Here is a 13,727-nt window from a genome sequence, read left to right as displayed (position 1 = left end):
ATTTCCGCCACCAATTGGGTTGGAGTGTGGAGTTTCGAACTTATGGGAAAATAATAATAATAATAATAATAATAATAATAATAAAAATCTTATTTATCACTTGTAATTATTTCAAATATGCTAGTGCTTAATTTGGTTGCACCACCTATTCTTAAGGCAAGACTTAACTAGTAGGTCATAAACTCTCCGTAAAGTAATACAGTCGCATAATATGACGTTTACCTGTATTTATCCAATAAGCAGCCTTCAAATTTGTACACAGAAGTGTTAAAAAACCGTTAACTTCAATTTGATATTGTTATGGTGTTCAAACCTCGTTTGCTCACGTAAATGTCAGCTGTAATAAATTATATCCCCACTGAAATACGATACGTAATAAAAGTAGATTTCATTAATTATATATTTAGCTTATGTAAATAACAATATTCAATAACTGTATCTAAAATTAATAAGGGACAATAAATAAATACTAATACAAGAGGCTGGAAAAACAGACATTTATTAATTTTATTATTTTAAATATTTCGTATATGTTGACGGAGTACACAGGAAAGTGCACTGTTAGATTAGTTGAATCATGCCTGAAGAATACGTTTTTTTTTTTTACATAATGTTTTCTCCCGTAAATGTAAATGAGTGTAAATGTCATCATATATGTAGAAAGGACTGAAACCTGTCATGCAAAACATGAGCTCATTGATGTCATTAAATGAATCTGCTTTTTTATTCCATCAGTTACTCCTGGTCGGAGACTTCCGTAAATATTTAGTTTATACATAGGGTTTCGTTCTACCTAAATTTAATGGTGCAACACTCGTAAATTGTGACTTAGTGCCCATTTACGTCACAACTAAGCTAAGATGTAACGTACGTATAGCTGGTGCAACCGGCTAGGTAACATATACGAAATATATAAGATATTAAAATGAATAAATGTCTATTTTTCCAGCCTGTTGTATTAGTATTTATTTATCACCCCTTATTTATTTTAGATACAGTTCCTATATATTGTTATTTACACAGGGCAAATATACTATTTATCAAATCTACTTTTATTACGTATCGTATTTTAATGGGGTTATAATTTATTACAGTGAGCAAACAAGGTTTGAACATCAAGCGTAATGAGATTAAATTGAAATACACAACTTTTTAATACTTCTGTGTACAAATTTGAATGCTGCTTAGTGGATCAATTAAGGTAAACGTTTAAAACAGCTTATGACCTAGTTAAGTCTTATTGCGTTAAGAACAGGTGGTGAAACCAAATTAAACACTGACTTAGTAACAAACTAACTAGTATTCAGGGTTGGGGAGTTACGAAATACATGTAACGGGATTACGTATTTAAAATGCAAAATATAAGTAACTGTATTCCAGTACAGTTACAATTTAAATAATTGGTAATTAGAATACAGTTACATTCAAAAAGTATTTTGATTACTGAAGAGATTACTTTGCATTTTATTGTCATTTGTTTCATTTACTATTTAGATGGAAAACATTTATACATATAAATGATGTGATTCAAAGTGCATTTGAACAGTGGTGAAACACTTTCTTATGATGTGTTACATTCATATGAGCAGACAGAGAAGTAAGTTTGGAAATAGAAATAAACCTTGTGTAAACTGTCAGATTTACACTAAGCTAAAACGCTATTTCTAGCCATTTTACATGCACACGTTACCAGGCATGATCATATTTGTTTATCAAGAAAATTCACGTTAGATCATAATTTCTTTTTTTCTAGTAAAACCTTTGATATTAGGGCAAAAATCATATTCTTGATAATAATTATTGTATTGTTTTCCTGTAAAAATATATAAAAATCCTTAAAACAAGATCAATTAGATTGAACTTGTTTTAGAAACAACACTGCATAAGATATTTAGGTTTTTCAGAGAATGTATTTTTAACAAGTGTATTTTGTCTTACTGTACTGGCAGAATTTTTATAGTCAAAACAAGTGAAAAAATCTACCATTGCTGAAGAAATAATCCAAAGTATTTAGAATACGTTACTGACCTTGAGTAATCTAACGAAATACATTACAAATGACATTTTACAGCATGTAAATGCTGCCTTTATGTGTTTTTTGGAGCTTCCAAGTTTTGGTCACCATTCACATGCATTGTATGGACCTACAGAACTGAGATATTCTTAAAAAAAATCTTCTTTTGTGTTCTGCAGAAGAAAGAAAGTCACACATGAGGGTGAGTAAATTACAGGAGAATTTTCATTTTTGGGTGTACTATTCCTTTAAACCTTGATTTCTGCCTTTACCTGTTAAAGTCTCAGTTGTGAAGCTCCTCAATGGTCTGCCCCCTAGCGACCACTTTACGAGCGTCACAGTGAAAGTGACCGTAATCTGTCCAGGAGGTTGCCAGATATAGGCTTAACTGCATCATTCTTTACTCATATATATTTAGTACATGTACAAAAACGTAATATGTTTGACACAATTTACTAGACTTTGTGAAGTTTTACTATTGTTATTATTCAAACTGTGGCTTGTGGTATTGCTCACATAATTTATTATTTTCCAATAATGTTATGAATAACTGGCAACCCACACAGCGAACTCTAACCATATGCGTTAGTAGGAAGTGGTATATGAGGAGAGAACCCGCCAGTGGACGAGCCGTTAAATGCGACTCTGAAATATCTGTCTGGATAAATTGTCGTTGATTACTCACCTTTAAACCTCATTGTTGTAAGTATTGCTGTCGTTTCGGAAGTATGTTGCGCTGGCAGTCCCATTCTGCCAAAGTCAATCTGCTTATCTGCAAGGCCAGTCAGTCACTGCCCAGATGTTGTACAACGCTTAATCTAAATGTGATTCAAATTACTTTTCAAATCTCAGTTATATGAATACAGGTTGATGTTATTGTTGCGTTAAGATAACTTGTGTGAGATGTACAGATATGTTATTGAATGACTGGTGCATGGATGTGACTGCATAAGATCAGTTACAGACCCGCCTGGTGCTGTCTTGACAAGCTAGGAATGTTTCTGCTCAATGAAAGGATTTTGTTTTTTTTTAAATCTAAAAGTAACGATTGAATACACTATAAGCATATAACTATTACATCAACGGGTAAATAATGGCTGTTTTAACGGATTAAAGAGATAGTACACCAAAAAAAAAAAAAAAGGAAATTCTTTAATCATTTTGTTTCAAAAATCCGATTACTTATTTGTGGAACACATAAGGAGATGTTAGACGGAATGTTCAGTCTCAGTCACCATTCACTTTCACTGTATGGAAGAAAGAAATGAAAGTAAATGGTAAACTAGACTATCAGTTCCTAACATTCTGCCTAACATCTCCTTTTTTGTTTCACAGAAGACGTAAATTCACGAAAGTCTTACGGGTTTGGAAAAACACGAGGGTGAGTAGCCTAAATGATGACAGAATTTTCATTTTTGGGTGAACTGTCCCTTTAACACAAGTCAGTGCTATTTAACCCTTTTATTCCACCCCATGTACCTCATCCAAGTTATGCCCATACCTCTTTATTATTCCTCAACCTTGCTCTTCTGAATAGTGTAACAAAAAAAACGTTTTATAATTGCTTGATTACCATAAGTGTACAGGGTCATTAAAGATCCGATTAATGACTGTTTTTTTTTTTTTTTTTTTTTTTTTGCATTTCTATAAACCACATTTTATATGATTATTTCATATCTGTATAAGTTTACTATCACAGGATATATATGTTTTGGTTTATAACAAGACAATTGAGTACTATATTCATACAAATGCCTACTATATATTGTTGATTTTCTGTGTGATAATGGTCAAGTATCAGTATTCCATATGCATGTACACATACATATACATGTTATTTATTTCTCAAGGTGGGGCTGTTGTTTCAGTGATTGACTTGATTTAAACGTGACATTGCTATTTGACGAAGAAGCAACATGGAAGTAAACTATAGCAAGTGTAACATATGAACAGTATGATATGGCGTTTGTCGTTTTAGTGTACTACTGAAATTCTGTAAGTTGTGTGTCTGTTAAGACTCAAAAAGTGCCTGAGAAAATAAACATGTGTAGCTTCTGTGTAGCTTTTGTATAGATTATGTGTAGCTCAATATGTTTTTGACAGCCAGTTGCATCTCATGAAATATCAGTGTGGAAGTAATGAATCCTGTTCTATATTTGTCAAGTAATTTTTATTTGCATAGCGCTTTTCACAACACACATCATTTTAAAGCAGTTTAACAAAAAAATCATGCATTAAAAGAAAATGAAACTGTAATATCTACAAAGTCTTAGAGTCATCATTGTGTAGTTTATTAAATATGATTGTAAATTGTGTATAAAAATAAATAGTTACATAATAATTGTATTTAGAACTGCAGTGAGCAAGCCGAAGGCGACTGTTGCAAGGAACACAAAACTCCATAAGATGTTGGTTAATGGAGAAAAATAACCTTGGGAGAAACCAGGCTCACTGTGGGGGCCAGTTCCTCTCTGGCTAACAGCATGAATATAATACCAATATTAGTTATTTGTGTGCAGTGCAAGTCATAGTTTAAAATGATTAAACTAAGTAAGTGTTAAGGCTCTGTGTTTAAACAAAGATTTTGAATGAACTGTAAGATTTATGATAATGTCTTTGAAGTTCATCCTGGATTAACTGCAGAAGTTCACATAGATGCATTGTCCTTTGTTAGTTGGCTGATGAAGGTTTTTTGGCAGTTAATTGATAGTCTATGTATTCCATTATAAGAGTGTAGTCCATCATTAGACCGTGGTGATGCAGGCAGAGATCAGTGAGGTGCACTGCAGTTCAACCGGCAGGTCATTTCAGAGAGCTCTACATTAAGTCCAAGGTTCAGGCAGTGGCATATGATGTATCTCATGTCTTATTTGTTGCATCCTCTCTTTGATATATGAAAAATAAAACATCATAATATCAAAATATATGTTTTATTTTATTATTTTCTAATTGTATTGAAAATGTTTTGAAAATTTGACACTACATTTTGTAGATCCGTTTGTGATAGATATAAGTGCCAGGTCACTAAAGACACAAGTATGTAATAATGTTTGGTGAAACACCCATGCATTTAAGGGTTAAATGTTGTATGGATAAGCTTAAAGATCAAATATGATATAAACAGTGAGAGAATTGTTGTGCTTTCTTATTTTAGTAAACAGAAAGATGTCACCAGATGAATTAGTCTACCTAGGAATCCTTGCTGCATCAATACCTGTAGGATTCCTTTTCCGCTACCTAAGTAAGTCAGACCTTGTCCTTTTTTCGGGTTCTAATTAGTTAGAATCTACATATTAAAATGTCTAATACAACTAAGCACAAAACGTAAAAAAGCATGCATATCCAAACTGCAGTTACTGCAAATGTTGAACAAGAATAGCATTGTAAAATCACAAAAATTACAGCTTATTATTGGTTTAAAAAATGATAAAGAGCATGTTGCTCGAAATGTCACGTATGTGGTGAGACAATATTTAAAGTGTTTCTTGGGAGCAACAGTATGATGACGTTTTGTGATTTGTTATATAACAAAGCATAAATAAAATAGCGCCTATTTATGAATTTTTTACCAGGCCCTCCAGTCAAGCAGGGGGCCGCATTGCTTACTGGTTTGATCATCACCATAGCAACCTGTGGGATCCACACTCTACACTCCCTTTGCACAGTGTTAGGAACATGGCTAATTATAAAGATTAACTGGAAGTGAGTATGCCATGTAGCAGTCATGTAGATTTCATAATAATATATGACATCGCTTATGTGAGCTTCAGTGTTCTGTATGCACAAATTTCTATGCAAATCTTTTACTTGTGACATTGGTCGCGTTCACACATACAACCTTTTCCAGAAAATTACCTACATTTTCCAGTTTAGAGGTGTGAACACGACCCTTTTGAAAATACTGGTAGATTTTGCTCTGGCAATTTTCCTTAATGCGTAGTTGTATCATTACCTAGAAATTTCCTTATTGATGGTATGTGTGAACAGCAAATTTGGTACATTTACCAGTAAAGGCAACCCAACCTGTCATTTACCTGGTCGCATGTGTGAACGGGGCTAATGAGAGGAGACATAGATTAGATTTTTTCAGCTATTCCACTGTAACCCTTGGGTCTGTCTTGTCTGTATTTAGGAGTGCCCCTTCTTTGTCTTTGGGCTGGACATTTCTTTACCTCCTTTTTTTTCGTCTGGTTACTTGGTTTGGCCTCCCACACCCAACACCATTTGCCAACGCCATTCAGCTTCTTTTAACATTAAAGGTAAAACACAATGAAATTACACACCTTATTATTGTTCTCAACTGGTTTGCTCGAGGACCCAAATATTACATTGGACATCAATTTGTGACCCAATACAATACCAAACCTGTAAAACAATATTTAATGTGGATTGAATATGGCTAGCTTCTACCTAGTCACAAGCGGAAAAAATCTATAAAGTTTGATTGGAAATGCATGTGGACATACATTTGATTCGACACATATGACATCAATGACAAAAGATATGGGAAGCATTTTTCTCCCCCTTATCAAAGTTGAAAGCCTAAGTATTGTACTATCTTTATTTTGCACAATTATGTGATTAATTGCGTTGTATTATTTGCAATTAGCATTTTTTTCTCCCTGCTGTCCGTGACACTCTCCATTTTTGGGCCTCAACCCACCAGTTGAAAACCATTGCTTTACAACATGAACATTTAGTCTCTTAATATAAAAATGGTTGAATTATTATTGTTTTGAATACACAGATGGTCAGTTTAGCCAATGAGGTTCAAAGTTATCACTTGGAGAAGAAACAGGAAGTGAGCGCCTTCACCAAGTCCCCAGTGGTTGGAGTACTTTCCCATGAGCCCTCACTGTATGACATTATATCATATAGCTACTGCCATGTGGGAATAGTGACAGGTATTTTACATGACTCCTGCGTTGATTTGAATGTGTGGGAATGCTGAGTGTATTCAAATGTTCCAAACTGTTTTGCACGTATCCTAACTTGTCTTTCTCTGATTTTCTCTGCTACTAGTACAGTAATGTGAGTCCATTTTCTTTTTATAACTGATTGTGTTTATTATTTCCTCTCTTTTGCCATCATTTTCCACACAAATCACTCATTCACATGCTTCAATTTCATCATCCCTAAATGTTGCAATATTCCATTCCATTCAATTTCATGTCGGTACTCCATCATATTCCAATGTCATGTGATATTTAATAAACTACCCATCTACTAACATTTCTTCATTAATAACTATTCCCACGCACTCCTCACATTCCAATATTTTCCATTCTTTCTCTTGCCCACTTTTGCTGGAATCCCCCAGGTCCCTTCTTCCGTTATCAGACGTATGTAGACTGGTTGCAGCAGTCCAGTCCTCTGTCTCTGCCGGGTAAAGAGCCCTGCCTTCAGAGGGTGAAGATGGTACCTGTTTACGGAGCTCTCTTTCTAGCTGTCAACTCTGTCTTTCCCTTGTCCTATGTCCACACTGAAGAATTCTTGGAGCACAACTATTTTTATAGGTTGGTTGTCCTTGTGGACATGATAAATTCTAAAGTCTCTAGAGTGTAAATGTCCAGTTTAGAGTCTAACTGTAAAGGCCACAGGAGATGTTAAAGAAAGAGTTCACCCAAAAATTTTAATTCTATCATTCATTCACCCTCATGATGTTTCAAACCAATATGACTTCCTTTCTTCCATGGAGCCCACGGGGAGAAATTTTGAAATGAATGGGACTGAGGATTTCAAGCTTCAAAAAAGACACAAAAGCACCAAAAAATATATAAAAGTGGTCCATACAACTTTTACACAATATATAGACTTATATAAAAAATATATGAAGTCATATGATAGCTTTGTGTGAGGAACAGACCAAAATGTAAGTTGTGTGGACCACTTTTATGGTGACTTTTTTTGTCACTTTCATTATTTTGGAAAAAAGCAGCATCCATGATATTCTTCATATAATTTACCCTTTGTGTTCCACAGAAGAAAAAAGTCAAACTGGAACAACAAGTGTGTGAGTAAATAATGACAGAGTATTCATTTGTGGGAGAGTATTCATTTGTGGGTGAACTATTCCTTTAAATCATACCGTATTCTGATAATTTTCATATAAAGCAACTGGGTTCTGTTGTGTTGGTAATCAAAATGGTGCATTCTTCTTCAAAATGAGCACGCTGTGCAAAGATTTCAGACTTTTGCAAAACATGAGGTTATTACTCATATCCTCTGTTTTATTGCTTTTTCCTCTGTCACAATGGTTTTATATTTCAGGTTTTTCTACATGGTGGCAATATTCTTTGTATTCCGGATGCGTTTCTACTCAGCATGGTGTGGCGCAGAGGCAGGCTGCATCAGTGCAGGCCTAGGCTGTTACCCCCAGGGGGCGCTGTCCAAACCTGGAGGAGGGCCAACTGTGAAATATAGGTAGATTAACTTAATTGCCTAATACATTTTTAATGTGCTTTTCCAGTTTGATTGGACCTTTGTGAATATGATTTCAATTGATGAATTATATATGATTATTATGATGAATTTTATTATGGTCTCCCTCCGATGTTTTTTCTTTGATTGGATAGTACAAAACTTTATTGATCCCTGAATGGAAATTTGCATGTTAGAGTAGCAGACTTACAGGACATAGGAGAACCCAATAAAACGCAATATCAGTGGACACCAGGGACATGGCTACACAAAATGAGCAAGGCAAACTTGAATGGAAACAGTGAATAAGAAAAAAAAATAAACTGATCACTAAAAATAAATGAAAAAAATCTTATTGTGAGTCACTCTACCATAATTGAAGAATATCTGGTAAATGATTTGTGCAAACAGAGTTCACGATTTAAAAAAAAAAAAAAAAGTCAATATTGCTTCAGCGGGTACCTACAGTTGAATTCAGAAGTTTACATACACCTTAGCCAAATACATTTAAACTCACAATTCCTGACACTTAATCGTAGAAAACATTCCCTGTCTTAGGTCAGTTAGGATCACTACTTTAAGAATGATTTATTTCAGCTTTTATTTCTTTCATCACATTCCCAGTGGGTCAGAAGTTTACATAATCATTGTTAGTATTTAGTAGCATTGCCTTTACATTTTTTTTACTTGGATCAAACATTTTGGGTAGCCTTCCACAAGCTTCTCAAAATAAGTTGCTGGAATTTTGGCCCATTTCTCCTGACAGAACAGGCAAGTCAGGTTTGAAGGCCTCCTTGCTTACACATACTTTTTCGGTTCTGCCCACAAATTTTCTATCGGATCGAGGTCAGGGCTTTGTGATGGCCACTCGAATACCTTGACTTTGTTTTCCTTAAGCCATTTTGGCAAAAACATTTGGAGGTATGCTTGGGGTCATTGTCCATTAGAAAGACCCATTTGCAACCGAGCTTTAACTTCCTGGTTGATGTCTTGAGATGTTGCTTCAATATATCCACATAATTTTCCTTCCTCATGATGCTATCTATTTTGTGAAGTGCACCAGTCCCTCCTGCAGCAAAGCACCCCCACAACATGATGTTACCAACCCCATGCTTCAAGGTTGGGATGGTCATGGTTCTTCGGCTTGCAAGCCTCACCCTTTTTCCTCCAAACATAACGATGATCATTATAGCCATGAACGTGGTACCTTCAGGCATTTGGAAATTGCTCCCAAGAATGAACCAGACTTGTGGAGGTCCACAATTTTTTTTCTGAGGTCTTGGCTGATTTCTTTTGATTTTCCCATGATGTCAAGCAAAGAGGCACTGAGTTTGAATGTAGGCCTTAAAATACATCCACAGGTACACCTCCAATTGATGCCAATTAGCCTATCAGAAGCTAATTGGCTAATTACCTAAAGTCTTGACATCATTTTCTGGAATTTTCCAAGCTCCTTAAAGGCACAGTTAACTTAGTGTATGTAAACTTCTGATCCACTGGAATTCTGATATAGTCAGTTAAAAGTGAAACAGTTTGTCTGTAAACAATTGTTGGAAATAATTCTTGTGTCATGCACAAAGTAGATGTTCTAAACAACTTGCCAAAACTATAGTTTGCTAATATGAAATCTGTGGAGTGGTTAAAAAATGTGTTTTAATGACTTCAGCCTAAGTGTATGTAAACTTCTGACTTCAACTGTACATGATATTAAGACGCCAGACTATCTACAGGAAGTTGTGAAATCCTTGAGGGCAGAACAAGGTTTGTTCATATTTGGTCATGTAGATAAAATGGTATTTATGTTTCAGCCCTGATCCAGACACAGCCGTGGAGTATGATTTTAAGACGATCCAGAACATTGACTGTTATAACACAGATTTCTGTGTGAAGGTGCGACACGGCATGCGATACTGGAACATGACTGTGCAGTGGTGGCTTCATAACTACATTTACCCCAATGCCCCTTTCAGAGCATATGCTCTCAGGTAACACACAAAAACACAGTTAATATTTCAGCTACATTACCAAAATGTGTACTGTTGCAATGACCATCACTAACTACTGACCATCAATGTTCCCTCAAATTTTTATTGGGCAGACCCCATGATTAAATTAAGAGATTGTGATTAATGGTAATATTATAAATTGTAATCAAACTGAAATTAGTTATAAATTAGAACAGATTATGTTTGGTTATTTTAGAATGAAATATATATATATATATATATATATATAAACACAGCTCTGCAAAATTGTCAGTTTCTCTGGATTTACTATTTATAGGTATGTGTTTGAGTAAAATGAAAATGTTTATTTTATTCTATAAAGTTTGACAACATTTCTCCCAAATTCCAAATAAAATATTGTCATTTAGAGCATTTATTTGCAGAAAATGACAACTGGTCAAAAAACAAAAAAAAACAAAAAACAAAAAAGATGCAGTGTTTTCAGACCTCGAATAATGCAAAGAAAACAAGTTCATATTCATTTTAAACAACACAATACTAATGTTTTTACTTAGGAAGAGTTCAGAAATCAATATTTGGTGGAACAACCCTGATTTTTAATCACAGCTTTCATACATCTTGGCATGCTCTCTACCAGTCTTTCACATTGCTTTTGGGTGAATTTATGCCACTCATGTCACAGAAATTCAAGCAGCTCCACTTTGATGGTTTGTGGCCATCCATCTTCATCTTGATCACATTCCAGAGGTTTTCAATGGGGTTCAGGTCTGGAGATTGGGCTGGCCATGACAGGGTCTTGATCCGGTGGTCCTCCATCCACACCTTGATTGACCTGGCTGTGTGGCATTGAGCATTGTCCTGCTGAAAAACCTCCAGACCTGAACCCCACTGAAAACCTCTGGAATGCGATCGAGGAAGATAGATGGCCACAAGCCATCAAACAAAGCCAAGCTGCTTGAATTTTTGCACCAGGAGGGAAAATGAATACAAACTTGTTTTCTTTGCATTATTCGAGGTCTGAAAACACTGCATCTTTTTTGTTATTTTTACCAGTTGTCATTTTCTGTAAATAAATGCTATAAATGACTATATTTTTATTTGAAATTTGGGAGAAATGTTGTCAGTACTTTATAGAATAAAACAAAAATGTTCATTTTACTCAAACACATACCTATAAATAGTAAATCCAGAGAAACTGACAATTTTGCAGTGGTCTCTTAATTTTTTCCAGGGCAGTGTGTATGTGTGTGTGTATATATATATATATATATATATATATATATATATATATATGCAGTGCCTTGCAAAAGTATTCAGACCCCTGACCAATTCTTTCATATTATCGAATGACAAAAGGTACACTGAAATTTCATTCTGATTGATATTTTATTTTAAAACACTGAAACTCAAAATAAATTATTGTAAGGTGACGTTTTTTTTTTTGTCGAAAAGGATTTTGTCGACATATTTTGTCAAGATAAAAAACAAGTAAAAGGAAAAATAATAATTGTTTATTTTCATATGTGCATTTTCATATGTGCCACTAAATGAATGCACTAAATTTATGAAACTCTGGTGTACTTTTTGTAAATTAATCCTCTTATGAATTAATCAATGGTGGATATTTCCACACAAGATTCCTCATAGCTTCAGTTCCGTACTGAAAAACTCAGCACACATGTGGATGGACACCAGTTTAAAACTCTAATCAATCATTTAGCTTTTATTCAAGAAATATTTACCTTTTTCCCAAAATATGTCTGATTCTGCTTTCTGTGATAATTTCTTTTGTCTACTCGTGAGCAATATCAGAAGCACGTGGCTGTGCATGCACGTAGTTTACAGGGGATATTGATGACCATCTTTGCTTACTCTCTGCCAGGGCTGGATGGACTATGTTAATCAGCGCTTACTGGCACGGCCTCCATCCTGGTTACTACCTCTCCTTTCTCACCATCCCACTCTGCATTGCAGCAGAATCGGCCATGGAGGCCTCTGTCAGGGCCCGTTTGGGTCCCACAGGCCAGAATATCTTTGACTGGGTCCATTGGTTCCTCAAGATGAGGGCTTACGACTACATGTGTATGGGGTTTGTTCTCCTGAAGGCTAGTGACACCATCAACTACTGGAGTTCCATATATTTTATAATTCACATCATCGCATTTGTTTGTATAGGAGTAGGACAAATGATGAAAGGGGGTAAAAAGAAAGAAAGGAGGGAAGAAGGTGAGGGAGATAAAAAGGTGAAGAAAGAGGATGTGCTGAGAGAGAAGGCTGAGTGATATGAATGTGTAAATGATTGTGCTGTAGATGGAGAGGTGGTATGTTTACAAAAAAAGGAAAAACAAACATGGTAATAGCCATTAACTGCCACTTAGATATTGTTTGAGCTTTTTAAAATGATGAAAATTTGAAGTATTTTTTTTGTTACAAAAACAACAGGGAAAAGAGTAATAGAATGATATCAACACAAGGACACCAATCTTTATTTTTTTTTTTAACAGTGAAAATGTATTTCAGTCTTAAGTGAATTTGGGCCAGTAAATAAATGCTTAGTAAATATATTGAAGTCAAACAGCTATACGTGCACATTCCAAACGCTTGTCTCTGTTGTTTTTGTGTTCTTTAATGAATGATTTGACATATTTTAAAAATGTTTCCTTTATGTTTGCCACTGAAAAGCCATGTATAACTACCATATAGATTAATGCTGACCAGATTAGTACTGTTTAAATGATACTCTTTTTCTAAGTTGATTTAATGAAGAGAGATTTGTAATATAGGTTAATCGTGGTGCTCTTTTAAACAGTGGGCCTGGGACTAGATTTCAGCTCTCCCACAGAGCACTTCTAACTGAACATGTCAGTTTACAAAAAAGACCATCTAATAAATGTTACACACGTATCAATAGTTTTAGCACAAATGTATGGAGTTGTATGCTCTAATGGTGTCATTGACATAATGCAACATTTGGAACAACAAAAGCACTGAAAGAAAAATATATGGGATTTGAAAAGTTGGTTTGCCTTGTTTTTCATCCATTCTGATGGGTGAGTTGAGTATTCATCAATGGGTTGTGGTCATATGTACAGTATCAGGGTTAAATGTGAAAGTGGTTGGGAACATTCAGCTGTTTTCTCTTTCTTTTTCAGACTTAGGAAGCAGGAGGGAATGTCTTGCTCTTTTTAATAATAATTTGTTGTGGGGGGGCCTGGGTAGCTCAGTGGTAAAAGACGCTGGTTACCACCCCTGGAGTTCGCTAGTTCGAATCCCAGGGCGTGCTGAGTGACTCCAGCCAGGTCTCCTAAGCAACCAAATTGGCCCAG

At 35.1% G+C, this 13,727-nt stretch overlaps 1 protein-coding gene across 2 annotated transcripts; it reads left to right on the top strand.

Annotated features, from left to right (window-relative positions):
• Positions 1 to 2,577: 2,577 nt before the first annotated feature.
• On the top strand, positions 2,578 to 13,420 carry mboat7 (membrane bound O-acyltransferase domain containing 7). Of its 2 annotated transcripts, XM_051721040.1 has the most exons (10): positions 2,597 to 2,716; positions 3,350 to 3,395; positions 5,169 to 5,255; positions 5,587 to 5,716; positions 6,147 to 6,273; positions 6,762 to 6,918; positions 7,335 to 7,530; positions 8,285 to 8,437; positions 10,243 to 10,419; positions 12,284 to 13,420. In XM_051721040.1, the coding sequence occupies exons 3-10, from the start codon at positions 5,180 to 5,182 to the stop codon at positions 12,681 to 12,683; spliced, it is 1,416 nt and encodes a 471-aa protein (XP_051577000.1). In that variant the 5' UTR covers positions 2,597 to 2,716; positions 3,350 to 3,395; positions 5,169 to 5,179; the 3' UTR covers positions 12,684 to 13,420. The 2 variants fall into 2 exon arrangements, with proteins under 2 accessions (XP_051576999.1, XP_051577000.1); XM_051721039.1 differs by lacking the exon at positions 3,350 to 3,395 and having other exon boundaries at positions 2,578 to 2,716.
• Positions 13,421 to 13,727: the final 307 nt, after the last annotated feature.

The sequence above is a fragment of the Myxocyprinus asiaticus genome, chromosome 16 (genome assembly GCF_019703515.2).
Source record: "Myxocyprinus asiaticus isolate MX2 ecotype Aquarium Trade chromosome 16, UBuf_Myxa_2, whole genome shotgun sequence".
NCBI lineage: Eukaryota > Metazoa > Chordata > Actinopteri > Cypriniformes > Catostomidae > Myxocyprinus > Myxocyprinus asiaticus.
The sequence above is the reverse complement of the archived record's forward strand: the minus strand, read 5'-3'. Positions and strand labels throughout refer to the sequence as shown.